At 45.8% G+C, this 27,340-nt stretch overlaps 2 protein-coding genes across 2 annotated transcripts in view; both read right to left on the bottom strand.

Annotated features, from left to right (window-relative positions):
- Positions 1-1,610: 1,610 nt before the first annotated feature.
- On the bottom strand, positions 1,611-4,733 carry LOC108153140 (ATP-dependent DNA helicase DDX11). The gene is made up of 3 exons (XM_017282939.2): positions 2,876-4,733; positions 2,619-2,816; positions 1,611-2,564 (listed from the first exon to the last, which is right to left on the bottom strand). Exons 1-3 carry the CDS (start codon positions 4,637-4,639, stop codon positions 1,941-1,943), a joined length of 2,586 nt encoding a protein of 861 aa, XP_017138428.1. The 5' UTR covers positions 4,640-4,733; the 3' UTR covers positions 1,611-1,940.
- Positions 4,734-10,236: 5,503 nt separating this feature from the next.
- Positions 10,237-27,340, bottom strand: part of LOC108153026 (activating transcription factor 3) — a 40,714-nt gene continuing 23,610 nt past the window's right edge. Inside the window, exons 3-5 of the mRNA XM_017282781.2 lie at positions 18,852-19,873; positions 18,673-18,765; positions 10,237-14,728 (exon numbers count right to left, since the gene is read on the bottom strand). Of these exons, the coding sequence (XP_017138270.1) occupies positions 13,073-14,728; positions 18,673-18,765; positions 18,852-19,094 (1,992 nt within the window). The 5' untranslated portion in view covers positions 19,095-19,873 and the 3' untranslated portion in view covers positions 10,237-13,072. The remainder of the gene's footprint in view (positions 14,729-18,672; positions 18,766-18,851; positions 19,874-27,340) is intronic.

The following is a 27,340-nucleotide window of genomic DNA, read 5'->3' as shown; positions in this document are numbered from 1 at the left end:
AGATCAGTTCAATCTGTATTTGATTTGCACAGCACAGCACCTTGATGTTTTACATATTCATCTTCATTGAATCATTTGTATCTTTTTATTTTATTTATTTTCACGACGGGCTTACGTTGTAAATTTATCGGATCTATCGATAAATATACCGTCCGCCACTCAGAAATCTACCAAATTATACCGTCTGTCTCATTTTAAAAATATACCGTAATTATAGTGACGAATTCAAGTTCTATTGTACATATTCCCCGTTTTGGATATTCCGTGGAAAATTACTAGCTGGTTAAGACCCTCATGTCGGAACTCATAATTTTATCCGATTCTCAAATCGATTTCCTACGAGACTTGTTAAATTGTTTTCATCTTTATTGCACTGCTTATAAAATAAGATTTAAGCAAAAACAATTTCCATTAAATTCATTTCTTGACATGGTAACGACATGTTAACTACACATTTGCCACATATTACATACATTTTTGTGTAATTACCAAAAGCGACACCTGAAGGTGTTTTTTTCATATCAGCCCCATGGAAGCGCCAGTTTGAAAAACCTCCGTTATTTACCTTTTGACATGCTTTTTTCCGACATTTTTCAAACAATTGAGATATTGATGGCAAACGATCAAGAATTCGATGCTGATCACGAATTGGTATTCGATGTGGCCTAGGACGTCGCTCGAATTGGCATTTCTACACGATTTCTACATTGGTGCATTGGACAAGAGGGTGAGTCTACAACGCGTCTAAAATTTGCAATGTACCGTCTCATTTTCAAAATCTACCGTAAATGTACACTGACGAATTATCCAAGATCAATCAATATTCTTCGTTTTTGATATTCCGTGGAATATTACTAGCTAGCTAGTACCCTCCCTTGAACATAATTTAATCCCATTAATGAATGCATTTTCTATAAGATTCGCTAGTTTTTAGTCCTTACTATTATTGTGTTTTGTCTAAAACAAGGTTAACACAAAAAAGTTCAACAACAAACTGTCGCAATGTTGTCACGTCAATGTGGCTGGTATTTGAAGACTTGTTGCTTATCAACCGGATCATACATTTTCTCAAATTGATATGTTTTAGACGTATTCATGCATTTGATCAGTTGCTTGTATATATATCCAGATCCCGATACCGAGGTAAGAAGACCTCATTAAACAGTCAAGTCTAAAATATACAGAAATTTTCTAAATATACCGTAAATAAATATCGATACTTTCGAAAAAGGCATTTTCCTCGCTGAAATTAACAACCCGAATATTAACAGCAAAATGAAAAAAAAGATAACTTAGCGTTGCATCCTCATATAATGGACACCATTGTCAGCGCAATTTAGCTGTTGCCTATTTCATAAAAAGTTGTTGTTTTACCAAACCTGAAATTTGTTTTTTGAAATAATTGGTTAGTGCAACAATACTTTGAGTTTTCGGGCAAACAGCTGACGCTGCACGATTTTGCTATCAATGATTCAGATGTTACACATAAAAGAGGATTTTGCGCTCGCAATACACTAATTGTGCGTTTAACAAGACATGATAATATGTGAAATAAGTTTACGAAAACGGGAGCACCTAAAAATGGAACGTTTTGTCTTAAAACGCAGAAGTAAGTTCAAACCGTATCCTTTATTCAATAAAGTAACAAAATAAAGGTCTAAAGAGTAAAAATATAATTTGCGGATATCATCACGAAAATTATGGGAACCCACCACTAGAGCGAAAAGAAGTCTTGTAAATACACGGTACATTCGATGTTAGGTAGGGACAACTCTGGGCTCCCTCTTTTGGAAAAATGGTGTCACATCTGCACATCTCTAAGAACTAATCGCTATCGATTGGTAGAAACACTTTCCGCCATTAATCGATATGTGCATATATTTAAATAAATTAAATTCTTAAATTAGATCTCCGATTTAAGAAATAAACAAAAATGCGCTTCATCTGTTTTTGAAGAAGCGGGCGGTGCGTGCTTGGACAGCACCAAATGCAACGCCGTTGGGCTCGAGAATGTGTCGGGCTATCCATTCCGGTAGCTTCTCCCGGATCCGGGCGCTGGCATAGCGCTCGTCGAGCAGAAAGACACATGCGTAGTCCCGGATGTGACGAACAGAGCGGCCGATGCACTGGTTGACCGCTTTCATGCAGATGTTCTCGTAATACTCGTTGCCGGCGCCGGAGCCCAGACGCTCATCCAGATAACGCATCCGCTGCTGCAGCTCCGGCGCATTTCGATTCGGATAGGGCAGGCCCACAACGAGCACGGCCCGTCCCAGGTCGTCGGCAAAGTTCAGTCCCTCGGACAGTTTTCCACCAACGACGGCCAGCAGAAGTGCCCCTCCTTTGGGGACAGCAATAGCCTCTGCATACTGCTGCAGTAGCTGATCTGCGGCACCAGAGGATTCGCGGAAGATGCGCTTCTTTCGGGCAATGTTCTCCAGGCCACCGCTCTGCTCCAGGTGGGTGTGGACCGTGTCCAGGTACTCGTACGAGGGTAGGAAGCAGACAACGCCCCCGGGCAAGACATTGCAAAGGTTCTGCAGCACCATCGACAGTTCCTTGAGCTGTAAGAGTGGATTATAGTGGGTCTGGAGTGAGGAATAAGAGTTGCCACCCACCATGGCGGGAGTCCCACGCTGAGCATAGCTGAAGCAGAGGCTGGCCCCAGTCGGTCCCTTTGCCACGACAAACGGCAGCACAGCATCCGGCGGCACCACATGGCTATAGAAGCGCTCCACCAGTCGCTCTGGGCAGCGGGCGAACAGCTGCTCCTTTAGCTCCTGCGTGGGCTGCATCGTTCCGCCAGCAATGATAATCTGCACAAGACAGTAAGATTATTTAGTTGATAAAATAAACCCACACGAAGCCCACTCACCGCTCTGGCCTCCGAGAGGATGTCGGCAAAGTGCTCGGCTGGATCAAGCAGCAAATACTTGACCATTCCCACCTGAGGATTGAGCAGCACCCTTCCATCTGCCGCACTGCTGGTGAGCGTTTCGATGAAGGCCAACAAAGGCCGAATGGGGGAGGGTGCAACCTGAGCGGAGCCGCTGCTCTTCTTCTCCATCTGCAGCTCCTCTTCTCCCTCTGCATGGGTCTCGGCCAGCTTGCGCTTTCCATGGGGCTGCTTTCCTAGCGTCTTATGCTGCGTGACCAGGTGCTGCAGTAGCGTCTGGCGACTGGAGCCGGGACGCTGGTTCTCGCTGGGACGCGGCTCTCTCTGGGCCCGGGTCGCATGGCCCTGCACCTTCTGGGCAAACCGCGTGCGGCCGCAGAACTCCAGCAGAGCGTGCAGATCGATGTTGTCGAAGTCGCCCTCGGAGGAGAGCTCGTAGGTGCGCAGCATCCGCACGGACGTGGCTCCAGCCTTGGGCTCGAGCAGCTTCAGCAGACGGCGCAGCACAAAGAGCAGCTGGTTGATCCTCAGGAGATTGCGGGTGCTAAGGCGGCGCGCATACTGCAACTTGTAGCCGGAGACCTGGTCGCGGGCCAGTTCCAGCTGGGAGCGGGTCAGCTCCGAGCCGTGAAGCTGGGCAATCGAGTCGAGAAGGTTATGCGCTTCGTCGACGATCACAACGGAGCCGCGCAGGTCGATACCCAGCTGCTGGCGGGCTGAGCGCTGCAGGAGCAGCTGGTAGGGCAGCAGCACCAGCTGGGCGTCGTCCTGGGCTGATCGAGAGGCGTAGTAGGAACAGCCACCGCATGCGGTGCCTTCGACAGCCAGTTCCTCGATGTCCAGGGGCTCGCACAAAGCCACATCCCGGAGGCTCTCCACCTTCGCGGGCGCCTTGAAGGGGCAACGACTGAGCGAGGCGGAGGATTCAGTGGCGAGACGGGATTTCTTGCTGGGATTGGCCGTTGCCTTGCTCCGGGCCATGTCCAGGCAGCGCTCGTTAATCAGGCCCACGTTTCTGAGCTTTCGCACCTGCGGATTGATGCACAGCTGCTGTCGGGAGCCCAGTGAGACGCAGCGCACCCACGCCCCGTGTGGGGTCTTTCGCAGCTCAGCCACGATCTGCGCAAGCTGCGAGTGAGTGCGGCTGCAGAAGAAGATCTGCACGGGTCGGTAGCGATCCTCGGACTGCTCCTCGGGGCCGTCGCCCAGCTCGTGGTCCGAGTCGGAATCCGTATCCGCGTCGGAGGGATGCTCGTTGTCCACCTGCTGTTCCTCTTCGGGCTTAGGTCTTGTCCTGAACTTCTGATGCTTTTTCCTTTCCTTGGTTCGCTCCCTGATCACCACCAGCTGTTGTTCTCGCTTGTCCAGCAACGAGCAGAGGTGGTTCAGTTGCTGAAGTTCCACCTGCTGCTCACGGGACTCACTCTGGGCACTGATCCAGTCCTCCGCCTGGGCACTGGCTGCCTGCAGGCGGTCCAGCTTCTTTTCCACTTCGACGATGCGCTGTAGCAGCTCAGAGCGAACCAGCTCCTCATGCTGGCGCAGCCAGGTGAGGGCCCCGCATGTTAGGGTCAGGGATTTACCAGTGCCCGTGGGGCTCTCGAAGATGCCCACCTTTCGGCGCTCCAGCACCGAGAAGAGCTCCTGCATCAGCTGCTCCTGGATGGCGTACGGGGCGAATGGGAAGCCAAAGTCGGAGGCTCCGGGCGTGGCCAGGCACTGGCGTGGCGAGTATTGGGCCATGTCCGGACTTACATTTTCCCTAACGTGAAAACAAAATGTCGCGCCAAGACCAAAACAGCAACAATGCGGATGCGGGTGCGGTAGGCAGTGTGACCGCGGACTTATCGTTAAAATATATCGTCCGATATTCAGAAATATTCCGATTCATTAAAAAAAATATACCGTAAATATACTGTCGAATTCAAGTTCTATTATACGTATTCATCGATTTTGATATTCCGTAGAAAATTACAAGCCATTGAGATCTTCCGTCGAATATTACAAGCTATATAGATCTCTCAGCTTTGCCCACTTAAATTTATCCCATTGACGAATACATTTTTACAAGGTTAACTACTTTTAAGTTCTTGCATGTATTGTATTTTGACTAAAACATGGTTTACACGCCATGGAATGAGCAACATTGCTGTCAACTGGATAAAGGAGGTCCCTACCCGATTCAAGTTCGGACATCGATACTATCGACTGGATACGAGAGGTGCGCGCCAAATAGAAATTGTTTGAAAGTGAATGAGCGAAAATGATTTAAATGCAATCTATTGGAATAAATGATAAACGTAATTCCAAAAACTTACCTATGGATGTTCCTATACCCTTTCTTCTTAGATATACCTTTGAAAATTACATTTAATAGATTGATAAAATTCACAAAAATATGCCATTATATACCGATATACCGTAAATATACCGTAGGTTCAATTTTGACCTCAAAAAATATCGAAAAGTATTAAAAATACCGTAAGCGGTCACCCTGGCGGTCACCCAGGCGGTTGTTCAATATATATAAATATTCATATATTGATATATGAGTAAATTGATATTTAAAAAAATCGGCGATCATCTATAGCAATGCCTTAGCGCGTTTTTTCAAAACATCAAATCGAAAATTATAGTATTATTTTAATCTCTATTCAGAAGCTATGGAAAATTGTCTATAAATTTAAATTAACTACTATATTATTAATTATATTTATTATTTATTTATTATTCTCACTTGATTTTCATTTTGATATTGAAGTAAATTAATAAAAACGACATACACAGGCGATTCGATATAAAGTTTCTTTTTCTCTAGTTGGAGCACTCTTTTTTTTTGGCGCCAACTATTTTTCTGGTTAAAAGTATCGAATAAAAGTAAAAAACCGGAGATAATCCGTATGAGTAATTGTTATGTTAATCTGTTGGGCTTGGTAATATTCAAAAAAAAGAACAGAACAAAATTTATTAATTTCGAATTAATGTGCATTAATTTATTAATTGGCGTTAATTGGTTTTTTGTAGATGCCTAAAATCTCAGTCGACGCCGCCGCAGAGGCACGTTAAACGCCATTTCAAGATGGCGGCCATGGCTGCGAAAGGGTATGCGCGAATTTCGCGAAATTTCAGGTGTTACGTGGATCCATATCCATTGGAATTAATACGTTACCCTCGTGTTGCCCCGTTCCCCCGTTCACGTGGGCGTTGCACAAACAAAAGGTAGAGCTTTGCTCACGGGCCGCCACCAGCAGCCTGACCTTCTGCTGCACCTCCATTGACCCAGTGACTGACTGACTGACAGATTAACTGAGGCAAACTCTGATTGACGGGCCTGCCTAATGCCCGCGATCGTGCCACTACAACTCATCTCTCTCCTCAACGTGCAACGTGTTACCTGTGCACCCTGCCCCACGCCTCCCGCTGGTGTTTGTTACGGACCATTTGGTGAGACAAAACGCTCTGCCATCAACGTGAGGCATGTTGTAAGTATGTAAATTGTACATGTGTGCGTCAAGAATGTGCGTCAAGTGCAGACACATTAATCACACGCGTGCAACGGTTGCACACGCAGGAGGGAGATAGGGGGGGACAGCAGACAGCTGCTGCCCATGCGCGCGCCCATTCTGATATATTTTGTGACCCTGAAATAATGTCTGAAATTATTTTCGAGGTTATCTGTTGAAAACTAGAGAATTTCTAGGAAAATATAAAGATCATCATTTCAGGATAGAATACTCTTCAGAATTGCAATAATCCCAAGATTCGTATAGGTTATTTTGGATTCGGCCTTTAGATTACGTTTCCTTTTGCTGCTCATACAAACGTATTTGAAAACCCCACAGGAACACTGCCGCAGATGCATAGCAGTCTCCATTGAATTTGTCCATGTCAATTTAAAGTTGGCCATTCCGGGCCAAATCTCCATGCATAAGTGGGACAGACTTGAGTCGAGCATCGGGACATTTCGCAAGTTCAGTCTCCTGACGATATTCTGGGGAATGCCATCGTTGTGGTCATTGTCTAAGTCAAAAGATGAGGCGCACAACTAGTTTATAAGAAGTTTCCTAAGGGAACCTGGGAGTCCCTAAATGATGTTTATAGGAGTTTGCTTTGTGAATTTTGAAAATATTAACATATCTATGTTTTCTTAAAGAAAATAGTTTTAAGAAGTTGCAAATGTTTTTTTTGAATAAATAAATGGTTAATTTTTAACGCCCGAAGAAGCGGCAGACAAAACGTTTATGAGAAGATCCTTTAATGATCTCCAATGAAAAGAATTTATGTTTAAATACGCTAAAGAGGGGAGAAACCAAATTTGGAAGACGTTAATTGAATGATCTCCAATGAAAATAGTTGATGTTTGATGACAAAAGAAATTATGCCTATATCATGGAAACTTCTGCATTGAGAATTTTTTCAATATTCGATTGCTTTCTCGAATAGAAAAGGTTTATTTTGTGTTTCATTTATTGCCTTCGTTTTAAAAAAGATTCCTTATGTGTGTTTGATAATATACACCAAGTCCATTAATTTGGAAGTTTTCCGAAACGCATTCCTGATTCAATTTCAAATATTTTGCAGATACTGCACTCCACCTGATGATGGTGAAACGTCCATCCTGCTGTCCAGTGCCCGACCAGGCCATGCCTTTCAATCTCGACACGACCTTCAGTCAGCGACTGTCTTATTGACTGAGTCACCGAGCGACTGACCGACCGACCGACCAAGAGCACCAAGAGCCTCGAAGCAGGAGAACCTTGGCAGACAGCAGGTCGACGTTGATGGTCAGAGGCGGTGTGCCGCGCTGTGGTGTGGGGCACTGACTGTCGCTAATCTTGAGCCTTTCGGCCCCCGAAAGACATTTCCCATTCATCACAATCGCACTTGTCGTTGCTTTTGTGGCTTTGGTGGCATAATTTTTCACTTAACGCACGACTATAAATACCCCATGCTGCAACACATGTAAGACTCTATCTAAATTCAAATACAAACACGATTGTGCCTGTGCCTGTGCCTGTGACCGTACCAGTACCTGTGACTGTACGGTGTGTTTCTGTACTGTGATTGCTAATAGTTAACTCAATGATAATGCGTTTTTGTTGTTATTTATTGACGATGTTTTATGCGATTAAATGCCATAATTTATCAGAGCAGTGCTCGCTCGGATCGGTTCTTTGGCTCGTATTTCAGTTTTCGTATATCACAGATTTCTTGGACATTGAAACGGTTCACCCTGATGACGCTTAGCACGATATCTCCTCCAATGGTTCTTCCATCATATTCTACTTAAAGAAAGTCTACAATCTGTTTCTTACGTGTAGGTCCTGCAGGTGCTGCCGGCAGACCCCCGAGGTTGATTAGAGTTTCTGTCTTCGCTTGAGGGCATCGGAACTCAGGATTAATGGAACCCTAAGCGTTATCGAACCCTTAAGCCTACAAAGACTGAGCCCTGAAATCGTTAGGGGGCTGGAGTATTTGTAGTAGGATGACTAACTGCAGAGCCGGATGCTGTATAGTAAGGGCTAGCAAGAGGCTCCCATCGAATCATCGCCCATCGAATTGGTGACCCAATCTATGACACATTTTGCATTGAGAAGGATTTGGAGGCATGTTCTGTTGTTTCGTTCTTTTTGTTATTACTGTTATGACATTCAATAAGCAATTAGGCATTAATCATGGCCGGGGGGAGCATTAATCACCCAAGCAGCAGCAGCAGCAGCAGCAGCAGCCTCCAGTCCCAGCCTCAATCTCAAGCGCCGCAGAAACGATCGAGCCTTCAACTTATGCATATGAGCAGCAGAGCAGCAGAACAGAAAGCCAGCAGCCAGAGGGATGGTGGGGCCTGCTGCCTCCAACTGAACAGTCACTGATCGCACACCCTCGGGCAGACAGAAAGTGAGATCCCAGGCTTGCAAGAGAGACACAGCATAGCCGAGAGAGAGAGAGAGAAAAAGAGACATGATGTCATCGTCTGTTTATAAGTCAGCCGCGTCAGCGATGCAGATCAGGTACGATCGGTGATCGGGCGATCGGAGCGGAGCGGATCGTGGTTCGTGGCAGAACCAAACGATTGTCCCACGCCCACGCCGAGCCACGCGCCAAGAACGAAAATAATCTCGGGTAAACAATCAGAGGCAGAGGCAGGTCAGGTTGGAGGTTGGGTCCCCCGCCTGGTGCAGGCCCCCAGGGGCCAGATGACGTTGTTCGGACAGTAGCCGACAGATCGATCGTTCGATGGAAACCATAGAGTTTCATCCCCGAGGAAAGACTAAGTTTATTGGATATTAAATTTGAGTTTTTATTGTAGTTCTTTTATGTGGTTTCTGTGTGTGATTTCGGTTCTGGTCGGATCGGATCGGATCGGATCGGTTCGGAGATGGATTACAGAGACAGTTAGAGATATACAAGATACAGTTACAGTTACAGTTAAAGTAAGAGTTAAAGTTACAGTTACAGTTACAGCGACAGTTAGAGATACGGATACAGGATACACATGGGAGCTGCGTTTTGTCAGGGTTTCCATTATAGCTTATCAGTTACACATGGGTTTCTGTTTTTTGCTTGATTGGTTTGGATTGGATTGTTCCTCTTTTTGCTCTCTTCTTATATGTAGTAGTAGTCGGCTAGATCTATTTCCCGTACGGTTTTGCTCTGGTCAAAACCACACAAATAACATCTGGGACTCTCTTTTCAAATAACAACACTCTCTCTTTATCGTCCTTTCTTTCTTTCTTAGGGGTTCTCTTTTTTTTAGCACAGTTTGTGGGAGTTTTCTTTTTGTTTTTTTTTGCTTGTTTTTTCTCTTGTGGGGCTTGTGGTGGAAAGACAGACACATATATTACATTGGATCTTTAACTTTATATATCTTTTAAATATCTTTAAGCAATATACATATGGCTCTATAATCTATACAATCAATGGGAAGTTCTTTTGGGTGTTCGGTGTTCTGCGGCTCTGCGGTTCTGCCTGCAGCTGGTACTCTATGGGGGAGGGGGCTCTATGTTTAAACACTTAACCAACACTGATCGCTATCGCATATCGATATTCATCGTGGATCGTTAAATTTTTTATGTCCAGGTACTTTTGTAGCGCTTTCTTTTGTTACAACAAACAGCAAACAAAATCGTTCTTGTGTGTAGTCTACAAACTAAAAGCTAGAGAATGAAGTCAAGGTCCAGTTCCAGGTCAGAGGTCAGTATCCAAAGGTCTGTGGGTCAGTCGTTGAGGTGAAATGAGGCGATGATTCTGATTCTATTTCTGATGATGCTATATGTCTATTCTTCCTCTCCCCCTCATTTCGCAGCTGCAGGCAGACCCCAAAACGCATACAAAACGCAGCATATTTTTTAGGCCATATATGTCATATTATATGTATTCTATGTATTAGATATCGATTAATAATCGAAAAAACAAACAAACAAATGGGTACAAAAAAAAAACAAAACAATTTACAAGCGAAGAACTCTTTCCTCCACATCCATCTTCTGGGAGGGGTGTTTATCATGGGCTGATCATGGAGTTTTTGATTGCATAATAGCCATTTATAGTTACGATCTTACAGCTTTGCATTACATTTACAGTTTACAGTTTAAAGTTTACAGTGTGGGTTTAAAGTTAAATTTAACATTGCCGAGGTAGGCAGCTCCTTCCACTCGCTACACCTGAGAGTCTGTTTCTGTTTTGGTTGGAAGCTTGGATCAAAGCATAATATCGTATGTGGGCGAGTGGAGCGGTCGGAGTCTCTGCACTGATCCTCTATATAGGGTTTTGTGTGTCGTGTGTGAGGTAAAGTTTTTGCTTAATTTCAAATGTTCTCAGGTAACTCTCTTCCCATTTTCGAACACTCCTTCACTTCGGGAACTGGGGGAAAGTCATGACTCCTTTGGATGCTCTAACAATCAAACCTATTCAAGGCAAATAGGCTGGGCACAGGGGTGGTGTGGGTGTACAAAGGTTCATGGTTAATGGTTCAAGGCTCAAGGTTCAAGGTTCAATGGTGATATATGTATGTATAACATTTATGGTATAGGTACAACTAGAGAAAGGCGTGTGCAGAGCTCTGTTAAACATTTACATATGGTTGTAGACATAGATATTGGTATTTTTTTCGTATATAGTAATATATAAATATTAGATATAGTTGTATCTTTTTGTTTATCGGTTATTCTTTAGTACAAATCGAGGCAATTACAATTACAAATTACAAACAAAGCACTTTTTCTTTTCTTTTCTGTTCCGTCCTTTTTTCTATCTGTGTGGGTATATGATCTTGCTCCTTTAGGCCACTTTTTGGTGTTCACAGCTGTTTTGTTTTATACACATGTAGAACCTTGCATATGTATTAAATCTGTATAAAGATATAACGTTTTTTGATTAGGCAATAGACACACACAAATATACATAGGTATATGCATATATAAATGGTACAGGCATCATATGGTCTCCTATATGTATATCCTATATATAGTATAATAATATATCATTTACAAAAAGTTTCACATTTGTTTTTTCTTTCTTTCTTTCATTAAACTGTAATAAGGCGCAAGTTTTGAAGGATTTTTGCAGTATTTAGCAGCACTTAGTGGTCATCGAAGTATTCGATCGTTCTATAGACTACAAGTATACCTCTTCCTCTTCCTCTCTCTCTCTCTCTCTCTCTTCCGCTTCCGCTCATTGCATGTATATATAGTTTTTAATAATTATTTTTGTTTGTAGATTAGTTGTTTTTGTTGCAAAAGAATTAACAAAGTGTTGGATTAGTAATTTAGTTTTTTGTCAAATAGAAAGTTTTGTTTTTTTATTTAAAATTTTGTTCTTTTTTTTTTGATTAAGGCAACATTTTGTTTTTGTTTTCTTGTTTTTTTGTTGTTTTTTTTTGTTTTATCATTAAAGTTAGCTTACAAAATATGGACACAAAAAAAAAACATAAATGTATATATCGTACATGTATATATATATATCGACTGTATATATAGGGGTTGTTTTTTATCACTGACTAAGGCTAGAGTGTTTTTTAGACAAAAAAATATCAAACGTCGTCAAATATATCGCATGCGCTTTCCGAATCGAAAAAACATCCTTCTCGTTCCTCTCGTTAATCTCTCTTTTCATGTGAATATATATAAATGTTTTATAACTTGTAAGGCATTTCGTTTAAGGATCAAAGGACCAAGAAAATCAAAGGACAAACACTTAGAGAATGGAGGAGGAAATTGAACAAAAATTAAAATTAATAATTACTGATGCGGATGTGTGTGTGGGACTGCTAGCAGGTGATCACTGCTCTCTCCCTCTCCCTATCTCTCTCTTTGCTCTCTTACGCTTGCAATGGAATGTTATCGATTTAAATCGTATCAAAAAAGTTGGGTTATGTACAATTATGCAAGTGATTCTCTCCTCTCTAACTGCTACTCCTCCTCTCCTACTCCTCTACTCCTCTCTCGTTCACTCTCCCTAAAACTGATTGTTTAATGATAGGTTTAAAGTGTTAATTAAATTGTTTTCTGTTTTCTGCTTTCTTTGCTTCATGAGGTAGTCAAGCCACAGACTGGACGCCGCTCCAGGCGGGCATACACGATGGGGGATCAGGGTTTTGGGGGGTATTCGAGGCTTGGGGGCATGGGTTACCAGGGGTACTCTGCTGTTTTTATTTCTGGAAGAACTCGGATCGATTAACGGCGGGAAAAAGGCATCATTGGGAATCAGGGCGGGGAAAAGGTGTCAAAGGATTGTTGTTTGGGGGATCATTTTAGGGGACAATTTAGGGGTACTTTGAGGGAAATTCAAACAGAGCTTCAAGGACATTCAAAGGGGTAATGTTTCAGTGCGTCCTTGGGGACTGCGGCTTCAGCTTTTCTATCTGTTCTTCTGCTTAGTCGATGAGTAGCATCTAAAAAATATACATCAAGGTACAGGATCCAGCACCTAACACCAATAATCCACATGTGTCCAGGCTGGATCCTCCTCCTCGTCCAGTTCCAGCTCCATTTCCAGCTCCATCTCTACATCCTGCTGCTGCTGCGGACTGCTGCTCGGCCTGTGCGACGACGACGACGACTGCTGCTGCTCCCCCTCCTGGCCACCATCCTGATCGAAGGCCAGTAGCAGGAGATCGCGATCGCGATCACGTTCGTGTGCGCTTGCGCTTGCCGGTGCCGATGCCCGCTGGGCCCGCCCTCACGCCAGGCAGCCCCCATTGGTCAGGAAGGCAGCGGCACCGGTATCCAGATCCACATAGTCCGTGCCATCGCCCGCCAGTTGGGACAACAGATCGTTGGAAAAGCAGCCGTTCTTCATCAGCAGCAGCTGTTCGTCATCGTAGCAGGAGGGCGTCATCACCCCAACGCCCACACCCACGCCCACGCCAAGGCCATTGTTCTGGAGGCCGTGATGGAAGTCCACCAGGAGGTTGTTGTTATTGTTGTTGTTATGGTGGCTGTGGCAGATGTGCTGGTTGTTGTGCTGGTGTCCTGCCGCTCCTCCCCCGCCACTGTTTGCATGGACAACACTGGCCATATTGAGGCTATTGATGTCACTTGTGGGCAGGACACTGACGGCATGCTTGATGTCCGGAAAACCGTCGCTCGGCTCGAACAGGAAACGCTCCGCACTGAGGGCCGTGGTGTAGGGACTCTGCGCATCCACCAGTTCGTTCTTCACGAACTCAATGGCGCTGCTGGTGGGCGTTGAGGCGGCCGAGCCGGTCTGATTGCTGCTGCTGTTGCTGCTCGAGGAGCTGCTGCTGGTTGGTGTGCTGGCAGGCAGGAGTGGCAGTGGCAGTGGCAGCGATGCTAGACCCAATGCCAGGCTGAGGCCATCGCAATTGGGGACGTAATCGGATACCTGCTGATTGCTTACAACGAGGCTGCTGCCATTGCTCTGCTGTTGCTGTTCGTTGCTGCTGGCGGGATTCATGGGTTGTTGATGCAGCTGTTGCTGTTGCTGCTGCTGCTGTTGCTGTTGCTGCTGGTTGGGAGAACTCAGGTATCCTGCATGCTCAAACTCCTGGGGACTGGGCGACGGCTTGCAGTAGCCATTGGGCAGCTGCTGCTGTTGCTGTTGCTGCTGTTGCTGGACCTGTGCTGCCGCTGCTGCTGCTGCTGCCATGGCCGCTCTCTTGGAGCCAAACTTAAATGTCGCCATCGATGGTATGCTCATCCTTTGCGAAGACGAGCTGCTGCTCGACACCGAACCAGAGCCAGAGATGGAACCCGAGCCCGAGCTTGAACCAGAGATGGAACCCGTGAGGTTGACCTCCGATGACGACTGGCCCTCGAGCTCCAATTCCGGGAAATACTTCTGTGCAGGCGACTGTAGCAGAGCGGCAGGCAGCTGGCACCCGCCGGTCCTTAGGCAGCCCTGGGACATGGCATTCGCGTGATTCTGGAGCATCTCCAGCAGCTTGCGGCGCTCCGTTTCGAGGCTGCGCACCTGCTGCTTCAGCTCCACGTTCTGGGTGTCCAGCACCTCCGACTCCTTGATGAGGTTCTGCGTGCGCTCGCGCTTCTTCATGCGGCACTTGGTGGCCGCAATCTTGTTGCGCTCCCGGCGCCTCCTCCGCCGATCCTCGTCTTCGGGCGTGAGGCCCTTGGGCGTGGACTTGGTCTCGCTGTCCTCATCCTCGCTGGACTCCTCGCAATCGTCGTCGTTCAGACTGTAGCTGTGGCTGGTGTTGTTGCAGTTGTTCATGCTGCTGCTGTTGTTCATGCTGCTGCTCCTGCGGGAGCACTTCGATTGGGGCTGCTCCGAGCCGCTGCTCGAGTCGCAGGTCGAGAGCTTGCGCTTGCTCTGGATGGCCAGCTTCAGGCCGGTTTTGATCAGCTGCGACTTTGTCTGTGAACGAAACAGAGGGAACAACGAGTGCGGGTTAGAGCGGGTCTTTTCAAACGTCCTTCGTCCAACACAAATTGTTGTCTTGTCACCAATCGCCATATCGGTTACGCGACGCCAAAGAAGGCAAAAGCATTGCTCAAGCAACTCTGACCGACCCCCCTCCCCGCCTTGGGGCAGACAGACACACAGATAGGCACGCACATTTGGAGGCCTCACTCTTTGGCATTTCGAGATCTCTCGCAGAAGCACACACTTCTCTGGGAGACTCCCCCACACTTTGCAGCACACTTTCACCCACTGCGGCAAAGCCAACCCTGATAGAAGATTCTCCTTCAGCCTAAGAAAGCCAGAGACACATTCCTATGGCAGAGCTAAGGGTGATTCCTATGGGCAAGAGGGAGAAACTTCCCTCTCCTGCCAAGCCACTCTGTGAGAGAGAGAGATCTATGAAAGATCTCTACAGCAAAAGAGAGAGGCGAATGATGCGAATGAGTTATACGAAAAAAAGAGACCCTCTGGATGAGCGTAACTCCTTTTCATTGCTAAGCTCCTCTGTGAGAGAGGTAGAAGGTAGAGCGCCCCCTATGGATGACCTCTACGGTAATTAGAGCACCCCTCTCTCAAGATAAATGATTCACATGACTCGCAATCATTCGTTTAATCTTATCGGTCTCTAGGTGTCTCCACACACTTCTGGCGATTTCTTGAGTAATCCCAGCCGATCCTTTCGGCTGGTGGGGAGAGATCGACACAGTTTTCTCGAGAGCACTCAGGCCTCAGGTAGCGATTCGCCATGTGACGAATCGAATCAACACACACGAGACAGAGATTCGATTCCGTTGACAGCTGTGGTCGCATTCCCCCGTTGCGTCACACATTGTGGCACGATTTCTCGTGGAGGGGCAAGGTCTGGGTCTGTGTCTGTGTCTGTCCCTGGGGTCCGAGCTCTCTGGATCTTGCACTGCGATAATCTTTATTTTTTAGCGGCATTTTCTTTGTTTTGTTTTGTGATTTACACAGACGACCTTTTCTGTTGCGATTTTGGGTTTAGGGTTTGGTTTTCGGTTCTGTTTTGGGGCCTTTTTTGGCATGAATTATAAATATGAATTTAAGTGAAAAGATAGAAATCTGCGACATGCCGAAGGGCCACGCCCTAGTCTCTGGCCCCGAAAACAAAATCTCTCCCTGGACTCTCTGCCTCTCTCTCTCTCTCTCTCTCTCTCTCTCTCTCTCTCTCTCTCTCTCTCTCGCTGGAAACAAGTGCAATCGACAGAGCAGTGGGTGGGCCGCAGCCACAAAACAAAACAAAAACAAAAACCTCGTCAACAAACTTGCACTCTGGCTTCGTGGAGTGGAGGAGATCCATTTATGGCACAGCCCCAGCAGCAGCAGCAGGAACAGATGGTCATCACTCCGCACATTGTCAACGGATCTTGAGCGGGAGGTTCGGGGTGTGTTTTCATTTTCAGTTCGACATGTGGAATAATTGCTCCGCTGCCGTCGCCGGCACAGCCCCTGGTCGTCCTCCTCCGACTGCCAGATGCCCTCCAATGCAAGCGGAAAAACCCAAATGAAAACCCTTTATAGTTTCCTTCACACTCCACCGTTCGCCCTTTTCTGTCAAGCTTGAGGAAGAGTGCAGGTTGTGCTGCCAAGATCTGTGTGGGAGAGGAAGCTCTCTGGAAAACCTCCTCAAATGATAGATCAGTGCTCTACGAAGATGCAACATGCGGGACTTAATCAGGGGACTCCAAAGTGGAGTTCTGGCTCCCTCAGACCCCACTCTTTTCGGGACCATCTTCTCAATCTTCAGCTCATTGAAACGTCGACCAGGCGGCACGCAAGTCGGGGGCTCTCCCTCCCCAGGCAGCGGCCCCAATATTTTGCGCATATTTTTTTGTCCGTTTGTTTGTTGTCTGCTCGAGAAATTGTTCAGATGCCACTCGGCGCAGTGCCCGCCCTACTTCTGCCCTTCCCGCGACTTCGATTTCGATTTCGTTTGGCTTCTGTTGCTCGTAATTTTCGGGGGCCGCTTGCGGAGGTACTCTGGTCGATGTTCATTTGAATTTTAGGCACGCTGTGGCCGCCTTATTTATTGACCCAGAAATCAGATAAATAAATTGTGTGTTTAAAAAGCGACGAAGTCAAAAAAAGAGCCGCAATCATAATAATAATCGCATGCGCCAGCCGCCAGAAAACAGAAAACCGAAACTGAATCTGAATCTGAATCGGAAATGGAATCGATGACCATATGGTCGTCGTGGCCAAGTCTCTTGTTGTGCAACACTGCCCGTTCAGTCGGGCAGGTTGGAGGTGGAGCAGCCACCGCTCTCTCTCGCTTCTTTCTCTGACAGACACTCGACAGTAGACCATCCCAAGACGAGCCTTTCTTTGCCAAGAGTCCACGTTTTTTGGGGCTCTCGTAAATTTGCATTTTTTTTGGTCTGTTTGAACTTTTGCACATCGTCTCTCGTCTCTCGTCTCTCGTCTCTCGTCTCTCGACCCGAAATTCATTTCAATATTTGCAGTACTTTTTAATACATTTACTGTGCCGCCCATCTTGCATTTTTTTTTCGGTCACATTTGTGCAAATATTTGCACTGCAGAGCCAAAGGAGAGGGCGGGGCGGCTCTTCCACAGAAAGTTCTTGACTCGAACGGATGTGCACGGGATATCCTGCATGTGGTACTCAGTGAGAGAGCTGACTGAAACCGCCGAGGGGCGCTGCTGCATTGAATTGCTGTTAATTGAATTTCAAACGAATGGTAAACGATTAGGAGTCTAATGAGAAACAAGTTTTCCCCCCACTCCGCCCCTCCACTGCCTTAACGAAGAGAATGGGAGGAGTATCTGCACAGAAAAGGGCTCGATAATTTATGGGAAATTTGTTGGAAAACAAATTGTGAAAAGTGCGCCACGATTCGAGCCACTCGTCCGGCAATTAAAACTTGCGCTGCCTATAAATTCGTTTGAAGTAATAATCATAAATCACACACAAAGATACAGATGCACAGTTACAGATACAAATACTGGGGATACACAGACACTCTTCGTCATCTCTCGCTCGCTCGCTCTCTCTTTCTCTCTCTCTCTCTCTCTCTCTGGCGATGCCACCTGCCAATTAGTGAGAGCGGAATGCGGGATGCTGCTGCTGCTGGATGGATGGATGATGCGTCTGACGATCGCATCGATCGTCGCATCTAATTGCCGTCTGGTGCCGCAGCAAGTGTTTTATTCATTTGAATTAATCGTTGACACCCAGCAGCGGCGGCCCCCCTTCTCCCGTTGGTTAGGGGCCTCATTAAGGCCAATGTCAGTCGTTAGTGGAGAGTGAGAGATACAGATACCCGTACGAACGAACAAAAAAGATACTGGAGATGCAGCACCGAGATGCAGATACTCCGAATGCCGCCGCAAAAGTGAAATCAATTCTCGGCGCTGCGTTTCGCAATTGACGCCCACACGACGTCGCAACGTGGAGCGTAGAGGCAGGGGCAGGGGCAGGGGCAAAAGCTCACGTTAAAGTGCATGTCAGTGGAAGCAGAGGTGGAGGATGGAGCATGGAGGTGGGTGACGCCGGCCAATGGCCACGAGAGTGCGTGGGCTCCGGATTTTGCACGGCGTGCGCGGCGGCAGTCGGCGTGGGCGCGGACGTGGGCGTGGGCGATGCGCCACAGCCAGTCATCCATTCTCGTGCGTCTCTCATGAATGAAACGACAAATTGAACCAAATAGAATGAACAGTTTTGTTCTTTTGTCGGAGATAAAGATACAAATTGGGCAGAAATACTGATACCGGTAGTCGGTGCCGAATCTGAATGAAATCTAGAATCAGATTGATTTCAATTTGAATCCAAGGTTTGAAGAGGGGCAAATCCAACCTAGGGGCGCTGCTGCACGACTGAATATAGGACAAAGAAGAATCAACCTTCACTCAGGCCTTACCTGTTGCATACTGGGCATGGTGGCGGTCCCACCCGCTGGCGAATCAAGCGGCGAGGCCGAGCAACTGGAATGACTGCTGTCCTGCGAATGCAACTGCAATGGAACACACAGAGGGAGAGATACAAAATTGAGTATACGTGGCGTGGAACGTGGAGGAACTTTTGGGGCTGGACACTTACCTGTCCATTGGTTGGATGGCCATTGAAATTCCTGACACTGACGACGGGCGTGGAGGCGGCGGATGAGGCCGAGAGTGCCGCAGAGACGGCAGCCGCAGTGGCAAAGCTATAGTTGTCCAAGGGATTGGTCATGGCGATCAGGGAGTTGAGGATCTCGGGGGTTTTGGGGGTGTGGGCGCCCAGATTAAGGCCGCTGCTCTCGATGCTGAGCAGCGAGGCGGCGGGTATGTTTGAGTTGAACATGGTTTCGATTATGGGTTGTTTGGACTATCGATTATATGTGTGCTATCGTTTGTCCCCTATCGGTTATCGTTGAACGTTGATCGATGGAAGCGAAAACAAAAACTAAACTCAAAAAATTAAACTTAAAAATTGCACAAAAACCGCACAACACACTTTCGATTTATATCTCTTCTTGTTTATCGATATATCTTCGAAGCATATATCGCTAAATATCGTTATATCTAATTATTAATGTGCTCTTTTTTTGTTGTTGTTTGTTGTATGCTTAAATCACAGTTGAAGGCCTACGCGTTGCATTTGTTGGACTGCTTATTGTTTAAACAATTCTCTCTTTTTGCTTTTGTTTTTGTTGTTGTTGTAGAATATATATATATATCAAATGTACTATATATATATCGAATATAGTATTTTGGTCCGACACTCGCGGGTGTCCACTGTCTCTACCCCAATCCTCTCTTCTCTTCTCTTCTGTTCTGTTCTGTTCTCTTTTCTGTTTCTCTTCTCTTTTGTGTTTGTTTTGTTTGTGGGGAAATTATCACACATATATATATTTTATGTTTCGGGGGCTCTTAGGGGTTCTTTCACTTGTAGTTAGGACTGTTCCTGGCTCTGTCTCTAGCGGAGATTTGTGGTTCCATCATCATCATCATTGCTGGACTTCTGGTTCCTGCGGTTCCATCCGATCTCTGGGGGGGCTCTGCTCTGTCGTGTTGTTGCTCAGAGCGTGGGGCCCGTACGAATGCGTTGAATGTCGAACAGCCGGCGGTTTGACAGCGAATCTGCAAGAAAGAGAGAGCAAAACAGAGAGAGAGAGAGAGTGAGTGAGTGAGTAAAGAGTGAGCAAGGTAGAGAAAGAGAGTACGTGTACTTGTACGTGTACGTATAAACAAAAGCAATTAAATTATAAAGTAAACTCAACTAAATTGATTTATGTAAGTCCCAGTACGAGTCCCCGGGTCCGAGAATCACATTTCACATTTCGCGAATCTCGGATCACGGATCTCGTGATTGATCACGCACCCCGAACACTCGCTGCATGCGGCCGCCTCTATTGGGAGACGCCTCAATTAACGTGCCCCGTTAATCGTTTAATTAAGACCAGGCACACTTTTGCCACAAAATGCAGCTCGGGGCTGCATTCCTCCTTGCGGGTTTGGCCACTCCGAGAGGTGAAGGTGAGAGACACATAGAATAATAGGAATTCCAATTGAAACCGAATCGAATTGAATTGCAATTGAAGGCAATCATCCGTTGAATTCATTTGACTCCGAAGCACCTCTCCAGGCAGTCGGCCACTCAGGCAGGCAGCAACAGCAGCACCGCTGCAGCTGCGCCTCAACCCCAAAAAGGAAAGAGAGATCTCAGAAATGGGAACCAAAAGAAGAAAAAGAATACATAGATCGTGTCTCGCGTCAGGCTTCCATCCATTTGAATGGAAATTTCAAGGAAAGAGGTAACAAATTAGAGGTTCTCCTGAATAACACACAGTTTTCGCAATGGAAAACAAAGTTCTGAAAGTAATGAAAGATTAGTTCACTCCTGAAGAAGAAAGAACATGCAGCAGTGGCCCTCGGTCGGCGACATTCCTGAGTGATAGATCATCTCATTGAATGGACATTTCAAGGAGAGGAGCGACCCTTCACCATGTAGAAGGACAATAGATCGTGTCATGCAGCAGCACCACTCGGTCGGTCAAGTTTTTTACCAAAAGGAGGAAGGAAAGGGATGCCCCTTGACCTCAAGGGACCTGCAGGGAGGAAAGTACGAAAGAAAGAGCCTTTTCCTGTTCCGATCGGATTATTGCAATCCCTAGATGGCTTTTCTCGAAAAAGTGAGAGATTTCTAGCTAAAAATTAACCTAAGAATGGGTCAAACTTTCAATAAAGATGGAATATCCATTTATACCGGCCCTCTAGGGTATTCCCCCAGTTCTTATGCATATCAACTCCATTTCCAATGCCTTGTGGAATTTCGCTTGCGGTTTTTCGCAAATTATGGAACTATGATAATCAGAGAGGAGCAAGCGACTGACGGCCAGCGGTCGATGTCGATGTCGATCTGTGGATCTGAGGGGACGACTCTTGTGGTTAATTTTTTTGGGGAGGTGGGGGGTTGGTACTGCCTGGCTGCCCGCCTGTCTGCCTGCCTGCCGCTCAAAATGCAAATTGAGGCTGTCAAAAAAACTTCAAAAGCGTATGGGGGCCATAATCCAGAACACAAAAATCTCATTTTTGTGTTGCTGTTTGCTGTTTGCTGCCCCCTTGACTCATTTATCATATGGCCAGAAGCGTGTGTGCGAGAGACATGCTCTATAAGTTTTACCCTCTAAACCCGAGCACCCTACACCTCTCTCTCTCTCTCTCTCTCTCTCTCTCTCTCTCTCTCTCTCTTGTGGCAAGCCCCAAAAGTCAGTCAACAGCCAAACAACGAACGAAATAAGCGAACAACACAAAATAAAGTCAGAATAAAGAATTATGATTTATGACTTTCGCATGTTTCTCTCGTCTCATACCCTGGACAGAGTGCTGCCGAGGGCAGAGGGAGGGCATGATGGTTTCCATTGCCGTTTGGAAACACTCTTCTGCTCCGAGGCGGGGCTAAATCTATATCTACATATATATCTGTTTTATCTCCCATAAGTACTGCACTTTCATGCATTTATTCTTAGAACGTGTAGCGTGTAGGGTATCAAAACCTTTGTATGCCCAAAAATCAGTTTTTCTTTCTTTTTTGCTTTTGCTTTTGTTTTTGGGGCTTTAAACTTTGTTTTGTGAGAGAGCTTTTAATGCCTTCACTGCAGCCTTTGATGTTTGTGGCTGTTTGCTGCTGTTTCTGCGGCTGTTTCTGTTGCAACGAAAATCACTTTTGACATTCGCCTCACAAAACGTTTCAATTCGGTTTTTCGGTTTTTGGTTTTCTCGATTTTCGATTTTTGGTTTAGCTTTTGGCTGTGCCTGTGGCTGTGGCTGTGGCTGAGGCCTGGCTCTGTCTGTCTGTGGCTCATTTTGACCAAATGCGGTGTACGTCAACGTCAGATGTCAGCCTGCAAACAGCAGCATGCGACAGCATGCGTGGCCTCCTCTGCGCCTTTTGAGGTCACGGCTAGGAGAGGGGACGACACCCCCCGCCCCTCCACCCATCCACCCGGCTGTATGGATTTAAGATTGCGCATGCGCCACGTTGGCCCAGCAGGACGCCTGCCCCCTATCCCCCCCCCCTCACCATCTCTCTCTAATTCTCTGGGTGCTCTCGAGTGACATTCCATCCAGCAAATAAAGTCATTTGCGCGACTGCTGCGAGCTGCGGGCTCTGTTGCATGTGAATTGCCCTCAAGTGTGCAAGTTTTTGCCTCCGATTCGATCGAGAGGGAGAACAGACAAGCTTACGAAATGAATGGCTGTACTGAGCGGAGTTCCCCCATGAATATGCAGCGGTGTTCGATATAAAGATGTTGTGCACGGAGGGAGCACAGAAAAAACCCATAAATAACAAAGCGAAACGATTTGTTAATCAAGTTATCAATCAAATATCGATAAAAGTAATTGAATTTCATTGATTGTTCGCTGAGGGTAGCAAAAGTTCAGGAACTATTCAGAAATTAATCTAAAATCATATCGAAACGTATCGATTTTTCAATCAGAAACCGATAAATGCAATGGAACTCTCTCATTCGTTTACTGACTAGACTCAGATTTTAAGAACCCATCGATACTTATCGATTTATAATTAACTATCGATTATTGTAATAAAACCATATCGATCGATAGAAGAAATAGCAGACATAGCAGCAAAAGGAATTGCATTTAGACTGACTCATCGTTCACTCATTCGTATTCATGAATGAGTAGGGAGGGAATGAGCAATGCCCGATTTCGCCTTAACCCAATAACGCGACTGCAACCAATTAACCCCATAAATATGGGAGGCACTCTGTGGTCACGTCTCCAAAAAAAAAAATAGCCCGAAATGTGCGAACGACTAAGCGTAAGAGTAATCGACTAAACGATGGCGAGTGACTCACTGGGAATTCGATCGAAGCGAATCGAATCGGTATTCAGTTTCGATAATCTAAATATTCTACACATATTTTCCATATTCCCATTGCACAATCGAGCAGCACTACGTTAAACATAATGGCATGAAATTCAAATTCAAATCGGAATCGTTATCGGTATCGGGAGCGGGAGCGTCGTGCGCACATAATCCGCATGGCCTTTGCGGCATGTGCGGCGTCGTGCCATGTGAAAATCGCCGCATAAATACATTAAGTATTTGAGTTATTATATGCAAACGAGCGTCGTCTTCGTCGTCTATATACACATATATACTCGTACATATCGTATTGTAGTATCGTCTTAGCGGTACGTGCCTGAGTCGCACTCCACATTTCACACGAAAACAGCAAGCGAGCGTCTGAATGGAGCGGCAACGGACACGGACACGGACACGGAGACGATCGTCAAAAGGCGTTTTTGGCCAAAAGCGAAACAAAAGCAAATTGCATTTCAAGTGTTTTTCTGTGTGTTCCGCGACAGAGGAATACGGAGGGGGAGGGGGGGGAGGGGAGGAGGAGGAAGAGAGCGTTGGTCTGAGATATTTCCAAAAAGAAAAACAAATCAGCAACGAAGCGAAGGAAGCGGAGGAAGGCAGAGGCATACGAGTATGTGTTTGCAAAGGGTGCAAGGAGAGTATCTTTAGGGAGTATATTTCGGCACAAGTATCTTCTTCAAATGAGATACATTTGCTAAGAACACGATAAGTATATAGGTATCGTATTCCGACTGCTGTATCTCTCATATGTGTACATATATTTGCATCTTAATGTATCTTAATCTCGATTTATCTATATTTATCTATTTATATCGATCTACCTATCTATAGTTTTCATCTGTGCACTCCGTCCGTACCTATTTCCATATATTTTGAGCCGAAAGTATCTGCATCCCTAGTTATCTATGTGTATTTATCTACCTGGCTATCTATCTATCTTTATGTGGCATCTATTATGCACTTACTTCCATCGTGATATCTGTAGTTGAATCTGTATCTTTATCTCCATTTGGCAATGTATCTTCTTTTTATCTATGTTTATTTACCATCTTTCTTTATGTGGTACCTATTAAGACCTTTAATTTTCAAGATTTCCATCTATGTATCTGAAGTCGAATGTATCTGTAGCCACTTGACTGTATAGATGTATCTCTCTCTCTCTGCAAACAATTGTCCGTGTCTTTTTTCCTTCAATTTATCCACAAAATTTTATAGATACGCAGATACATTTATATATCAGAGGCCTCACCCTGGAAATCGCCATTGGATCTGCAATCCTTTTGGCGGACTCATTCGCATAGAAGTAATTGGGAAAAAGGAAAACTTTTCCCACTATTAGAGCTCACTTCTCTCTCTCTCTGTCTCTCTCTCTCTCTTTCTTTGCCAAAATGAATTTCCGAACAGAACAGAAAGTAGTTGGTTCTTTAGGCCATTATGGCGCTGCCTCGTATGGTTCTATGTGCCATGTGGGTGTATCTGTATCTATGTATCTACAAGTACGTTTGTGTGTGCGTGTGTATGTGGGGTGTCCATAAAAATAAACTTTCATTGTCCGGAGACAATCGCTGTGTTGTTCTTTCCCCCTCTTTGGGGGTCTCTGATGGGACACGGGCAGGGGCAGGGACTGAGGCAGCGGCTGCGGCAGGAGGGGTGCCTTAATTAAAAGCATTGGCCGGCCCAAAGCCAAACACACACACACACACACACACACACACACAAAAGTGTGGTGTGTATCTCATGGATACGAAAAAGTGCCCGCTCGCGTTCCCTTAATGGGATATACCCATCCCTTGGCGTTCTTCTTCTGCCTTCTTCCATTCAGCTTTCGGTTTTCCAATTAAGTGTCATTGATGCCCTCCACCCGTCCTCCTGCTCCTCCCTCACGTAATCGGAATCTCTTCAGCGAAATTTACACTTTAATTAGACATTTAGATACTGTATCTGTCTATCTGCGTATCTTTGTATCTGTCTTTTGATTAGTTTGCTAATTGCAGGCATGGGATGGGATTGGGGTTGGAGTTGGGGTTCGATAAAAGACCCAGAACCCCCGTAAAACATTATGGAACGAAGCGAACGATGGGGGGGCCATAGAACGATAGACGGGGACGGCAACGTGGTTGTGGGACTCCACTTTTCCCTATCACAGATCCATTAGATGTACGTATCTGCAACCTACTCCTCCTTCTCCCACTCCTGCCGCTCAGCCGCTCTGCCGCTCCTCCCGCTTCGAAGTCGACTCCAAAAATGGGCCGCGTGGCGATTCAATTAATTTATTATTCACTTAAGAGCGCCACGGGGCACGAGAGCCCCTGCCTCCGGAACGGTAATGGGGCACGGACTTTTAGGGGTTGGGGCACGCATAAAAATGTTATCACATTGAGATCACATTGCGCGAGCGAAAGACAGAGACGGCCAAGAATTTTCGCACATTTCAATGGAAATGAGGGAAATGCGACGGCGTCCCCGCAGTTTCAGTGCCAAAAATGTCCTTCCCGGACGTCTAGGGCTGTGCCAGGGTTCGGGGCACACACACACATTAACTCATGGAGAGCGCGTGGCACACAAAGTTTTTACAGTTTATAAACGTTTTCATTTTCATTTGCAACGCACGTTCTGAGCGTTAAATTTGAGAGCCCAAAATGAAAATGGAAATGAATAAATACATAAATATAGTATATGAAAATTGATTCGAGGGGAGGAAGAGGCATAAAACGGGAGAGCGATGCCAGATGCAAAAAAAGAGCCAGAAGAAATGCCCTGAAATACTCCCTGGAGGATGTTTTGCTTCGGTTGGTTGTATCCTTTCGGTTAGGGGAACATTTGGGAATAACCATGAACTCCGTGCGAAAGCCAAAGCAGAAGCGCAGCTCTACCGACCGAGGGGCGCTGCTGCATGGCACGCCACACGAACAGCACGAGAGAGAAGTGCTTCCTTCGCAGGGACTGTGTAATCCCATATCCCATATCGTAATACAATGTACACAGGGAAGCAATCGGTATCTGTATCTGTATCAATATCTTGTGCATCTGCAAGTGCACAGTATCTGGCAAGAGTATGCCTTGTATCCGATAAGCGCAATCAGACTTCGATTACAGAGATCCAGATATCCAGAGCTTCGCTTCACCTCTCTGCTCCCCATTGCTGCGTTTTGCTGCGTATCTACGTATCTTTTCATGTGTGTGCGTCTGTGGCTGTACTTTGCTTCGGGCAAGGACGTTTGCAATCAAAAACTTTCATTAAACTCTTCGCTTTTTTTTTTATCAGTCTTTGCTTATCAGTCGCGTAGTTCTGCTGTTCCGCTATTTTCTGCTGTTCAGAAAGAGATGTCTTATCGGACGCAACACAGCGGAATCTTATCTACAGGTTGTGCCTGTGGCATGCCTCCTCTCTCTCCCTCTCTCTGTCACTCTCTCGGGGTCTCAGGGTCTCTGGTTCTCTGCTGTTCTTTCTCTTGTTTCGATTTGTCCACGAAATCTAATTAATTTCCACAGCTAATTCATTTTGTGACAACGACAGCGATTTATGCTGATTAAGGTGGAGAAACCACCTCCCCCGCCCCACCTCTTTCTCCTTCTGCCTCCCCGATTGACATTATCAGTAGTGCTGTGTTTTTTTTTTTTTTTTCTTTTTTTGGTCTACCAAAATTTATTGTTATTTATGATTCTCCCCCGCCTTTACCTTTGCCTTCTTTTCTGTGTGGAATTTTATCAAAAAAAAAAAAAAAAAAAAAAATAATAATAATAAAATAGGCAGAAAAGCTCTTTGCTTTGGGCGGCTTTGTCGTCTAAAGCCATTTAGAACACTTTTCGCACCTCCGAAAAAAATAAGATACAGATACTTTTCCGTACACATGTATCTGCTAGATGCGGCCATGCGACAGCTGTCAGAAGAGTAGTGGCGGTAGGGTGGCAGGGAATGGGAAGGGGGGGAAGGCAGGAAGGCACACATCATCATCAACAATTCAATCATCATCATCTTCTGGGGGTTTTGGATTTTATGAAGGAATTCGCATTAAAAATGTTTATTGTGTTTATTTATTGCGAACGAGAATCGAGAACGGGCCCCAAAATGGAAACACAAACACAAACAGATACAAAGATACACACAAACACACACACACAGAGTCGATAGTCGAGATACGTACGACACAAAGTAAATCTAATGGAAATTTCTGTGTTGGCGAGCCGAACCAAAG

Source organism: Drosophila miranda, chromosome XR (assembly GCF_003369915.1).
Source record: "Drosophila miranda strain MSH22 chromosome XR, D.miranda_PacBio2.1, whole genome shotgun sequence".
Lineage (NCBI taxonomy): Eukaryota > Metazoa > Arthropoda > Insecta > Diptera > Drosophilidae > Drosophila > Drosophila miranda.
Note: the sequence above shows the minus strand (reverse complement) of the source record. Positions and strands in the feature narration are given on the sequence as shown.

What these genes read in the sequence shown, in the direction of transcription:
- LOC108153140 (XM_017282939.2), bottom strand. Translation starts at nt 4,639, where the DNA reads ATGGCCCAATACTCGCCACGCCAGTGCCTGGCCACGCCCGGAGCCTCC. An exon ending in TCCTCTCGGAGGCCAGAGCG is followed by an intron (nt 2,817 to 2,875) that starts GTGAGTGGGCTT and finishes TGTCTTGTGCAG; the next exon opens with ATTATCATTGCTGGCGGAAC. An exon ending in AGCGTGGGACTCCCGCCATG is followed by an intron (nt 2,565 to 2,618) that starts GTGGGTGGCAAC and finishes CCACTCTTACAG; the next exon opens with CTCAAGGAACTGTCGATGGT.